Raw genomic sequence first — 13,075 nt, forward strand, 5'->3', positions numbered from 1 at the left:
AGAGGACCGTGTGCTACAGATTGTACACATTACATACATTTCTATGGGAGCACTGGAGAGGCCTCTGTACAGCACTCCTGGTGCTCCTAAATAAATATATGTAGCGGGTGCCATCCGTAGCAAGAACTGGGGCGCTGGGCAGGAGATCAGTGGTCGGACCCCCCGCAATCAGACGCTGATCTCCTATCCTGTGGACTCCCCTTTAATGCATTTCTCCATACTAGCACCAATATCTCTAAGGCTATGTTCACACAGGGGAATGTCCGCATGGAGAGCGGCACTAGAACCGCTCGGAAATGCGCAGTCTCATAGACGGCAATGCATTTCCGCAGAAAGAATTGACATGTCGAAATTGGAATTCTGCTATGTGAACAGCGCAGCAGAATCCTATTTAAATCAATGGGACTCTGCTGCTGCGAAATCTCTGTGCGGAATTCCGATCGTGTGAACATGGCCTTAATGTCATCACTTTACGGAACGTATTTTTATGACGACAGCGAGCGCTACTTACATTTGACTCCTCCGTGTCCATGGCTTCTGGCTCCGTATCGTGGCTCTCCATGGTGGTCAACTACTGATATACAAAAATAAAAATATTCAGGATACTATACTTATATAATCTATGTCCTTAATGCAGTGTTTTCCAAACAGGGTGCCTCCAGCTGTTGCAAAACTACCACTCCCAGCATGCCCGGACAGCCGAAGGCGATGTAGTTTGCTACAGCTGGAGGCACGCTGTTTAGAATGGGCATGCTAAGAGCTGTAGTTTGCAACAGCTGGAGGCATGCTATTTAGAATGGGCATGCTAAGAGCTGTAGTTTGCAACAGCTGGAGGCACACTGTTTAGAAAACTTTGTTCAAATGCCTAGAACAAACTAAATAGACTTTATATATAGTGCTGAAGGCTGTCCGGACACACTGGGAGTTGTAGTTTTGCAACAGCTGGAGGCACACTGTTCAGAAAACACTGTTTTAATGCCTAGAACACACAAAATAGACTTTTATATAGTGCTGAAGGCTGTCCTGACATGCTGGGAGTTGTAGTTTTGCAACAGCTGGAGACACACTGTTTTGAATGGGCATGCTGAGAGTTGTAGTTTGCAACAGCTGGTGACACAATTTAGAAAACACTGTTTTAATGCTTAGAACACACAAAATAGACTTTTTATATAGTGTCAAAGGCTGTCTGAGCATGCTGGGAGTTGTAGTTTGCAACAGCTGGAGGCACACTGTTTAAAATGGGCATGCTAAGAGTTGTAGTTTGCAACAGCTGGAGGCACACTGTTTAGAAAACTTTGTTTAAATGCCTAGAACAAACAAAATAGACTTTTAATATAGTGCTGAAGGCTGTCCGGACATGCTGAGAGATGTAGTTTTGCAACAGCTGGAGACACACTGTTTAGAATGGGCATACTGGGAGTTGTAGTTTTGCAACAGCTGGAGACACTGTTTGGAATGGACATGCTGGGAGTTGTAGTTTGCAACAGCTGGAGGCACGCTGTATAGAAAACACTGTTTTAATGCCTAGTACACACAAAATAGACATTTACTATAATGCTGAAGCTTCCGCCCGGAGTAAGCAATATACTTATCTAAATGCAATTATGAGTCTCAGCAGATCTGTCATCTAAATGAGTGGTCTCCACCCCACAGGGCATGCTGGGAGTTGTAGTTTTTCAACATCCCCGATTTGAAGACCACCGATCTAAATGCTTTCAGGAAGCCCCTATAGAAACGTACTGCCTGGATGCGGCTTGTGATATGTCTTGTAGGGAATCTTACCGTCAGGTCGCCGGTCCACACCGTTTACCTTCTAGAAACTCCAGGACTGAATGAACTCGAGACTCGAAACTGAAATCCAGGCAGGAGGGCGGGATCACAGGGAAGTAACAGGCAGGCAGGAGGGCGGGATCACAGGGAAGTCACACTACTGAAATCCAGGCAGGAGGGCGGGATCACAGGGAAGTAACAGGCAGGCAGGAGGGCGGGATCACAGGGAAGTCACACTACTGAAATCCAGGCAGGAGGGCGGGATCACAGGGAAGTAACAGGCAGGCAGGAGGGCGGGATCACACGAGAAGTAACACTACAACAGGAAAAAGTTACATTAAGTATTTGTACCTCCCAACCCAGCGCACGTCACAGGGAGAAGTCATAACACTGACATGTATAGGGGATTTCCAGATCTATATAGAGCAGTGTTTACCAACCAGGGGGCCTCCAGCTGTTGCAAAACTACAACGTCCAGCATGCCTGGCCAGCCTTCGGCAGAGATACATATACAGTCATGGCCGTAAATGTCCCCCCTGAAATGTTTCTATAAAGTTAAGTATTTCTCACAGGAAAGGATTGCAGTAACACATGTTTTGCTATACACATGTTTATTCCCTTTGTGTGTATTGGAACTAAACCAAAAAAGGAGGAAAAAAAGCAAATAGGACATAATGTCACCAAACTCCAAAAATGGTCTGGACAAAATTATTGGCACCTTTCAAAATTGTGGATAAATAAGATTGTTTCAAGCATGTGATGCTTCTTTATACTCACCTGGGGCAAGTAACAGGTGTGGGCAATATAAAAATCACACCTGAAAGCAGATAAAAAGGAGAGAAGTTCACTAAGTCTTTGCATTGTGTGTCTGTGTGTGCAACAGTAAACATGGACAACAGTAAGAGGAGAAGAGAACTGTCTGAGGACCTGAGAACCAAAACATATCAACAATCACAAGGAGGAGACTTCCGGTTCCGGCACTGCCATGAGAGGACACGGCTAGCAGAGCTCCCGCGCCTCCTGACTCTTATCCGGTCTCTCTAACAGCCTTGTGACCCCTCCGGGACCCCGGTACCCACGGATACCCGCTACACTCTCTAGCCCTGATGTATGGAGCGTTACCTGCTCCGCCGACCCCGAGAATCACCGGCCTCCCGCATCTCCCGCCCGACTTCAGCGAAGCGCGCGGCGACAGCTCCACGTGGGTCGGTGTCGGCAACGCGAACACTGCAGAAGCGCCTGTCCCGCTTCTCCTACGGGCAGTCTCCCACCCACCGGAGCCCGGTACCTGCTGGACAGCTCTGCTCCTCTCCGGTGGCGGCCTCGTCAGCGCAACTCAGTGCTCCCTCTTCGGACTCGGCATCTCCAGCAGCGAAGGACGTCCTCACCGAGCCTCGCACCCTGCAAGTGGAGAGCGCCCATATCGGAGGTACTGCTTACCCAGCGCAGGTCAGTGTTTCCCCGGTGGGGCCAGCTGATCCCCCGCCGATGGCTCTGTCTCCTGCTCAGGACTGTAACTCACTTAGGACGCCTGCATCTCCCTCCCTGGTCCCCTCAGGGGGTGCAAGGGGCATCATGGCGTCCAACAGGCCCCCCAACTCTGGTCCTCCTCTCTCTCAGTATCCAGCAGAGTTGCAGGTGGGTTCTCCCCCCCCCCACCTCCTCATCCATGCAGCCCGTCCCTACCAACCTATTGGGCAGCCCTGGGAGCTCATCTGTCCCTGCTCATCCACAGCCTGCCTTTACACCACAGACTGTCAACTTTAAAGCATTGGCTGAACAGATAATGGCGCAGATTGTCCCAGACATACAGAAGTCCTTGGAAGCAACGCTGCAGGCGTCCTTTGATTCACTGAGAAGAGACATTTCTCAAACTAACATGTCAGTGGCTGCAGTGCGCTCTGATGTTACTGATCTTCAGGCCCACCAATCTGATTTATCTAATCAAGTTGCTGACCTAGCGAAGGAAAACGCCAACCTCTGGGCTAAGCTTGATGATCTGGAAAACCGCTCGAGGCGAAATAACCTGCGTATTGTGGGACTTTCTGAACGGATACCCTCCCTAGACCTTCAGCACTTGTGCGAGATTGAATTGACCGAGGCTCTGGGCCTGGATCATTACTGTAGGGTGGAAAGGGCTCATAGACTGGGACCTGATTTGGGGAATCGACCTGACGCCCTTCGTTCATCTCAACCTGGCCAGCAGAGCAGACCACGCCAGGTCATCTTCAAACTGTTGGACTATAATGATCGACAATCCATCCTAAGAGCCTTTCGGAGGCGCACTGCACCGCTAATTGTTCGGGACTGTCGCATTCTTATTTTCGAAGATTTTTCTGCACCTGTTGCTAAGAGGCGCAGAGCCTTCAGTGGCATTTGTTCCGATCTGTTCAATAGGAAAGTCAAATTCCAATTACAGTTTCCTGCTATCCTGCGCATTTTTCACGAAGACGGGACTTCCTCGGTTTACCGAACCCCAGCCGCAGCGGAGGCAGCGTTGCTTAGTCCGGCTGGACATGATTGTATGAGAAGGTCCCAGAGAGACGCTACTGAACCTCTCCCTGCTCGCTCATCTGGACGGGGGAGTACACTCCAAGATGTCTCCTGATCACTCCCCTGTTTATCCATGTGTTCCTCTGCTGTACAGGGCTGATAGCTGGAGGGGGGTATAGGTATCCTGAGTAATTATTCTGTTATTGTTCATTTTTGGGTCCTTGGCGTCCTCAGGGGAGCAGTGTTTGCACTTATGTTGGACTAGAGGATGATATTGCTCCTCCACCGGGATTCTGGGTTTGTTGGACCTGAGACTGCCGATTTCTTTTGAGGGGTAGCGGGCTAATAATTCAGTGGGTGGGGGTGGGGGAGGTTGGGGTTGAAGTTCACCTGGCTATGTTTTCACTTGTATGTTTAGTCGGGAGGTCCGCACACTTTCTGGCAGAAAAAAGCGAAGTCCCGAGCATGGTGCTGACGGTCGACCGACGGTCTTTACGCACGTAGTGCAAATTCAGTTCTTGTGTTAACTAGACAAGTTAGAGCTTAGTCGCCTCGAGCCCGGTCCCTGGATTGTTGGTTGGGCGACAGTCTCTAACGGTAGTAGGGGTGTCGGTATACATTGAAGGAGTGTGTGGTGTGTGTGGTGTTTGAGAGGCTTGCCTGATTGTGTTTTTTTTTTTATTTTTTCTCCCTCTCTTTTCTTCTCTCCTTGCTCTTAGAGACATGCTGTTACGCCGAGCGCTCCGGGTCCCCGTTCCTCCCCGGAGCGCTCGCCTCATCCTCGTTGCTGCAGCGCCCCGGTCAGATCCACTGACCGGGTGCGCTGCGGTACCGCCTCCAGCCGGGATGCGATTCGCGATGCGGGTGGCGCCCGCTCGCGATGCGCACCCTGGCTCCCGTACCTGACTCGCTCTCCGTCGGTCCTGTCCCGGCGCGCGCGGCCCCGCTCCCTAGGGCGCGCGCGCGCGCCGGGTCTCTGCGACTTAAAGGGCCAGTGCACCAATGATTGGTGCCTGGCCCAATTAGCTTAATTGGCTTCCACCTGGTCCCTGACTATATCTGACCTCCTCCCATGCACTCCCTTGCCGGATCTTGTTGCCCTTGTGCCTAGTGAAAGCGTTCCCTTGTTTGTTCCTAGCCTGTGTTCCAGACCTCCTGCCGTTGCCCCTGACTACGATCCTTGCTGCCTGCCCCGACCTTCTGCTACGTCCGACCTTGCCTTTGTCTACTCCCTTGTACCGCGCCTATCTTCAGCAGTCAGAGAGGTTGAGCCGTTGCTAGTGGATACGACCTGGTCACTACCGCCGCAGCAAGACCATCCCGCTTTGCGGCGGGCTCTGGTGAAAACCAGTAGTGACTTAGAACCGGTCCACTAGCACGGTCCTCGCCAATCCCTCTCTGGCACAGAGAATCCACCTCCTACCAGCCGGGATCGTGACAGTAGATCCGGCCATGGATTCCGCTGAAGTTCCTCTGCCAGTTGTCGCCGACCTCCCCACACTGGTCGCCCAGCAAGCCCGACAGGTCGCCCAGCAAGCCCGACAGATTGCCCAACGAAATCACCAGCTGGCATACTTGACCACCGTGACACTGCAACTTCAGTCACAGATACAGCAGCTGCTGCCGCAGATACAGCAACTTCAGTCACAGACACAGCAGCTGCAACAACCATCTCCTCCGCCGGCTCCTGCAACTCCTTCGCAGCAACCGGCCGCTCCTAACCCCTGCTTGTCCCTGCCGGACAAATTTGATGAGGACTCTAGACTCTGCCGTGGTCTCCTTTCTGGAAAGGCCTTGTCTGGGGCCACACCACTCTGGGACCGCAATGATCCTGCCACAGCCACAGTCCAGTCCTTCTTCGCTGAGGTCCGTGGTGTCTTCGAGGAGCCTGCCCGAGCTTCTTCTGCCGAGACTGCCCTGCTGAACCTGGCCCAGGGTGTTTCTTCCGTTGGCAGGTACGCCATTCAGTTCCGTGCTCTTGCTTCCGAGTTGTCCTGGAATAGTGAGGCGCTCTGCGCGACCTTTAAAAAAGGCCTATCCAGCAACATTAAAGATGTTCTGGCCGCACGAGAAACTCCTGCTAACCTACATGAACTCATTCATCTTGCCACTCGCATTGACATGCGTTTTTCCGGATGGCGTCTGGAGCTCCGCCTGGATATGGACTTTGTTCGCACGAGGAGTTTTTTCTCCCCGGCTCCTCTCTCCTCTGGTCCTCTGCAAACCGTTCCTGTGCCTCCCGCCGTGGAGGCTATGCAAGTTGACCGGTCTCGCTTGACACCTCAAGAGAGGACACGACGCCGCATGGAGAATCTTTGCCTGTACTATGCCGGTACCGAACACTTCCTGAAGGATTGTCCTATCCGTCCTCCCCGCCTGGAAAGACGTACGCTGACTCCGCACAAAGGTGACACAGTTCTTGATGTCAACTCTGCTTCTCCACGCCTTACTGTGCCTGTGCGGATATCTGCCTCTACCTTCTCCTTCTCTACTATGGCCTTCTTGGATTCCGGATCTGCAGGAAATTTTTTTTTGGCCTCTCTTATCAACAGGTTCAACATCCCTGTGACCAGTCTCGCCAGACCCCTCTACATCAATTGTGTTAACAATGAAAGATTGGACTGTGCCGTGCGTTACCGCACGGAACCCCTCCTAATGTGCATCGGACCTCATCACGAAAGAATTGTGTTTTTGATCCTCAGGTTCTTTGGACCCAAGAAGAGGGGGAGACCCAAGGGGGGGGGTACTGTTACGCCGAGCGCTCCGGGTCCCCGTTCCTCCCCGGAGCGCTCGCCTCATCCTCGTTGCTGCAGCGCCCCGGTCAGATCCACTGACCGGGTGCGCTGCGGTACCGCCTCCAGCCGGGATGCGATTCGCGATGCGGGTGGCGCCCGCTCGCGATGCGCACCCTGGCTCCCGTACCTGACTCGCTCTCCGTCGGTCCTGTCCCGGCGCGCGCGGCCCCGCTCCCTAGGGCGAGCGCGCGCCGGGTCTCTGCGACTTAAAGGGCCAGTGCACCAATGATTGGTGCCTGGCCCAATTAGCTTAATTGGCTTCCACCTGGTCCCTGACTATATCTGACCTCCTCCCATGCACTCCCTTGCCGGATCTTGTTGCCCTTGTGCCTAGTGAAAGCGTTCCCTTGTTTGTTCCTAGCCTGTGTTCCAGACCTCCTGCCGTTGCCCCTGACTACGATCCTTGCTGCCTGCCCCGACCTTCTGCTACGTCCGACCTTGCCTTTGTCTACTCCCTTGTACCGCGCCTATCTTCAGCAGTCAGAGAGGTTGAGCCGTTGCTAGTGGATACGACCTGGTCACTACCGCCGCAGCAAGACCATCCCGCTTTGCGGCGGGCTCTGGTGAAAACCAGTAGTGACTTAGAACCGGTCCACTAGCACGGTCCTCGCCAATCCCTCTCTGGCACAGAGAATCCACCTCCTACCAGCCGGGATCGTGACACATGCGAATCATCTCGTGGAATGTGAAGGGGCTCTGTTCTCCTAACAAAAGGATGCAGATACTTAGACATTTGAAACGTCTTCATCCTGATGTAGTGATGCTACAGGAAACCCATTTAGCCGCAGACGATATTGCACGCATGTCCAAACTGTGGGTAGGTTCTGTTCTGGGATCCCCGGCAGTAGGAGGTAAGGGGGGTACGTTACTGCTTCTTCACAAAAATTTTGGGGGGACGATTGTGTCACATGAAACAGATTCAGAGGGGCGGTGGACGTGGGCTCACGTTAGATTCGAGGGCCGTGACTTTAGTTTCTACTGTTGCTATGCACCTAACGGAGATAATAGACCTTACTTTCAGGCTTTGGAGGACAGACTCTTAGCGGACACGCTTCCTAATAAGATTGTAGGAGGAGATATGAATGCTGTGGCTACGACAGACGAGGATAGGAAAGGTGGGACGGCTGACAGGACGGTTCCTCGTACGAACGACAGGGTGTTTGGGGCCTTTCTGGGTTCGGTAGGTCTGAAGGACATGTGGAGGTTAATGCACCCAGATAGTAGGGACTTTTCCCACTTTTCACACAGCCACTCATCATGGTCCCGTATAGACTACCTGCTGGTTTCCCCCGATTTAGTGCCCCGGGTAGCGGACACGGACATACATACCATGGTGATTTCAGATCACTCTCCCATCTCATTGCTCCTAGCGGACTCTTTCCCGAAAGGGTCCGACTTCCAGTGGCGCTTCCCTGCTTACATGTATAAGGACGACAATTTCGCGGACTCATTGAGAAGCTGGTGGCAAGAGTTTACTTGGGATAATGGTAATCATACCAGTAATGCACCACTTTTCTGGGAGTCTGCTAAATCTGTTTTACGGGGTCGCCTAATTGCTTATATGTCAACGGTGAAGAAGAAATCTCTTCTTCACTTTCAAGAGGCTAGCACGGCGCTACAGAAGGCCTACACTGATTATATTTCTCGTCCCTCGGCGGCGCTGTGCCAGGCTTGGAAGGCAGCCAAGACGACCTTTGATCTGTGGTCAGAGCAAAAATGTATGGCGACTTATTCCCGTTTTAGAGCGGAATTGTTTCGATTCGGCAATAAATCGGGCCGCCTCTTGGCACGCCTTGCCAAGGGACGACATTCTCCCCAACACTTTTCCTCCCTAAGGGACGAATCGGGCACGACGCACTCCGACCCCAACACTATCAACTCCCTCTTTTGCTCATACTATACCGCGCTTTATGCTACTTCGCCTGCTGACATGGTTGCTGGCGGGGCGTTTCTGGAGTTGGTCACCCTCCCGACCATGACCTCTGATCAGCGTGATCTTTTGAACGCTGACTTTACAGAGGAGGAGGTGCGCAATGTGATCAAACACCTTCACAACTCAGAGGCACCTGGCCCGGATGGGTTCACGGGCGAATTTTATAAGATCTTGGTGGAACAGGTGGCGACTCCTCTGACATCCTACTTCAACCATGTTTTGCGCACTGGCTCTCTCCCCCTTCACTCCAACACGGCCACGATCAAACTGTTGCTGAAACCGGGTAAGGACCCCCTACTCCCCCAATCTTATCGCCCCATCTCGCTAATCAATCAAGACCTCAAATTAATGTCTAAAATAATGGCGGATCGCCTCAGTATCTCCCTCCCTTCATTGATTGGTCCCTTACAAGTGGGCTTCATACGTAATCGCTCAGCTGTGACTAATATTCGAAAGGTCCTCGCGGTCCTGGATAGGGTGCAGCACCGCCCCAGACCGGATGAACATCCAGTGCTTTTGGCACTGGACGCTGAAAAGGTGTTTGATAACGTCAAATGGGACTGGCTTGGGATGGTGCTGGACAAGATGGACATCACCGGGAGCTTCCGGACCTTTCTGCACAGTATATATTCCTCGCAACAAGCAAGGGTGTTCACGTCCGGTGTCCTCTCCCCCTCCTTCCCCCTTTTTAAGGGGACGAGACAGGGATGTCCACTCTCTCCGCTATTATTTAATGTAGCACTTGAACCTCTGGCCAGATATCTCGAGGATTCCTCGATTTATCGTGGTATCCCTATTCAACACACGGAGGTCAAATTGACTCTCTTTGCAGACGACATACTTATCTTCATGGCAGATCCCAAGGCTCATTACTCTAACCTGATGTCAACGTTGACTCACTTTGAGACTTTCTCGGGATATAAAATTAACCAATCTAAAAGTGAACTCTTGTCGTTGGGAACCCCGGGATCCTCCTCCTACTGGGCTGCACTCAATATCCCAGAGGGGCTCCTTAAATCTTCCATCACGTATCTAGGAATCAAAATAGGGAAGTCCCCGTCCATGTATACCTTGAATTACCCCCCACTTTTCCAACAGATCTGCAACGAACTACAAAAATGGAGTCACCTGCCAATCTCTTTCCTGGGCAAATACCACCTGGTAAAGATGATTAGTTTTCCTAGACTTCTATATCATCTGCAAACTTTACCTATTCTCCTGAAGCACAAGGACATCAACACTCTTAATTCAGCCTTTACTCGCTTTATCTGGTCGGGCAGGCGTCCTCGCATTTCTGTCCAAAAATTGATGCTTCACCGAGTGGATGGGGGAGTGGGTTTCCCCAATCTCCGAGGCTACAATTTATCGTGCCTATTTAGACATGTTTTGGACTGGATTTATACATCCAGCTTTCACTCCAATTTTGAGGTGGAGGCGGATTACGCATCCCCCTGGAATTTGGTGTCCTGCTTGCATTCTAAATTATCATGCCTGCCCGCACATATAAAACGCTCTGTCTTGATTAGGGACACGGTAGTGACATGGCGGTCAGTACGCAAGGTCTACAATCTACCCTTTCTATTGTCTGGGAGGCTACATCTGTGGGGTCATCCGGAATTTCCCCAGGGTAGGGAGAATGCACTGTTTACTCAGTGGAAGCGCAAAGGGTTGAGCACCGCTAGGCAACTAATGCATCCTGAGGCAGGTCGCTGGTTTAACACAAACGAGCTCCTACAGCAATTTGACATGTCTCCCTCTCACTTTCTCCAGGTGTCACAAATGATGTCCTTCTGTGCCTCTAGGCTCCGGGATCCGAGTTCGGAATTACGGCCCTCACCCCTGGAGGATTTGATAGGGACGCAGCCCAAAAAGTTGTCCATCTCTACCTTGTATAGATGTTTCAATGAACGCTTTTTGAGAGTCTCTAAACACACTCTTTTTGACAATTGGGAAGCTATCTTGCAGGACCCCGAGACTAGAGAACACATACTGGAAGGATGGACAAAGGTTAGGCAGAATGTCATAAATGAAAGGTGGCGGGAATCTTACTTTAAAATGATGCACTTTGGTTATCTGGGCTTTAACATCCCGGCCTCGGCAGCATTTCCTGACAGGATCACGTCATGCCCGAAATGTAACGCACCTGCTACTGACTTTCTGCATGGTATCTGGTCCTGTGAGAAAATTCAGCTATTCTGGAGGGAGGTGGTGGAATACATATCCAAGTTTTGGAAGGTCAGCTTACCATTGACACAGCGTGCTCTCCTGTTCAAGTCTGTTGATGCATCCATTATGGAAGAGACAGGCCTACGGTCACTACCCAGGTTCATTCATGTCATACTCCTGGTGGCTAAACGCATAATTTTACGCGAATGGATCAAACCCGCGATGCCGTCTTTGGCGGCAGTGGTGGAAGATCTTAAGGACTTTTTGGAGGTCGATAGACTGGACACGGAGAGGCATCGTGAGAGGGATGCTAGGAAATTCTTTGCTAAATGGCGCACCTTCTTGGCTGCCCACTTCACTAAACCACAAATAGACGAAATTGTACTGCCGTTCCGTCGTACGGAATGGTACTCTTTGGCTTCTCTCAGCAACACTTTGGGCCCACTCCGCCTTTCTGATGACAGGGGTTGATTCTCTCGTGCTTCTATATTCTTCTTCCTCAATTACCTCTTCCATGCTTCTCCATGTCATCTTACACCCCCCCCCCCCCCTTCCCCTTTTTCTTTTTTGTGTGTGTGGGTATGTGTGCTTGGAAGTTGGAAGGATGTCAGGAGTGGTAAGTGGAGGAGGCCCCTGTGTGTGGGAGTGAGTGTTTTGCACCATGCTGACAATCGTACTAATTTATTTCACTGTAATTTGGATTGTGATTGCCTGTTGTTCGGCGATCTGTTTGCGCTCGAACGAGGACTTATATATCGTATTTGCTTTTATGACTGTTGGGTCCGGTGTGACCCTCTCTTTGAATGCATACCTGTCTTATTACCCTGATTGTGGTTTACCTTAATTGTAAACCAACCCATGGAACTGTAGATAATCTCCCTGGGCGAGGACGGAAGAGAAAAATTTATGTAAGGTGTCAACACAGGATAGTCTGGATGGTGGATAAGCAGCCCCAAACAAGTTCCAAAGATATTCAAGCTGTCCTGCAGACTCAGGGAGCATCAGTGTCAGCGCTGACTATCCGTCCACATTTAAATGAAATGCTATGGGGGAGACCCAGGAGGACCCCACTATGGAGGAGACCCAGGAGGACCCCCACTATGGAGGAGACCCAGGAGGACCCCACTATGGAGGAGACCCAGGAGGACCCCACTATGGAGGAGACCCAGGAGGACCCCACTATGGAGGAGACCCAGGAGGACCCCACTTTGGAGGAGACCCAGGAGGACCCCACTATGGAGGAGACCCAGGAGGACCCCACTATGGAGGAGACCCAGGAGGACCCCACTATGGAGGAGACCCAGGAGGACCCCACTATGGAGGAGACCCAGGAGGATCCCACTGCTGACACAGAGACATAAAAAAGCAAAACTACATTTTGCCAAAATGAACTTGAGTAACCAAAATCCTTCTGGGAAAACGTCTTGTGGACTGATGAGACCAAGATAGAGCTTTTTGGTAAAGCACATCATTCTACTGTTTACCGAAAACGGAATGAGGCCTACAAAGAAAAGAACACAGCACCTACAGTGATATATGGTGGAGGTCAGTGATGTTTTGGGTTGTTTTGCTGCCTCTGGCACTGGGGCCTTGAATGTTTACAAGGGATCACGAAATCTGAGGATTACCAATGGATTTTGGGTCGCACTGTACAGCCCAGTGTCAGAAAGCTGGGTTTGTGTCCGAGATCTTGGGTCTTCCAGCAGGACAATGACCCCAAACATATGTCAAAAAGCCCCAGAAATGGATGACAACAAAGCGCTGGAGAGTTCTGAAGTGGCAGCAATGAGTCCAGATCTAAATCCCATTGATCACCTGTGGAGAGATCTTATAATTACTGTTGGGAAAAGGCGCCATCCAATAAGAGACCTGGAGCAGTTTGTAAAGGAAGAGTGGTCCAACATTCCGGCTGAGAGGT

The 13,075-nt window shown here is 51.3% G+C and overlaps 1 protein-coding gene across 6 annotated transcripts in view; it reads right to left on the reverse strand.

Moving 5' to 3' along the window:
* Positions 1 to 13,075, reverse strand: part of LOC130297561 (uncharacterized) — a 50,564-nt gene that overhangs the window by 15,483 nt on the left and 22,006 nt on the right. For 2 of the 6 annotated variants that reach the window (XR_008849586.1, XM_056550144.1), the window contains exon 3: positions 512 to 574. Coding sequence is in view for 1 of the 6 variants with exons in the window: in XM_056550144.1 (XP_056406119.1) it covers positions 512 to 562 (51 nt within the window). In the remaining 5 variants the exon portion in view is untranslated. Of the gene's footprint in view, positions 1 to 511; positions 575 to 1,782; positions 2,072 to 13,075 lie in introns of those variants that run through there. The other 4 variants (XR_008849588.1, XR_008849590.1, XR_008849589.1 and 1 more) reach the window with 4 other exon arrangements.

This window comes from Hyla sarda, chromosome 13 (genome assembly GCF_029499605.1).
Source record: "Hyla sarda isolate aHylSar1 chromosome 13, aHylSar1.hap1, whole genome shotgun sequence".
In the NCBI taxonomy this organism is placed as follows: Eukaryota; Metazoa; Chordata; class Amphibia; order Anura; family Hylidae; genus Hyla; species Hyla sarda.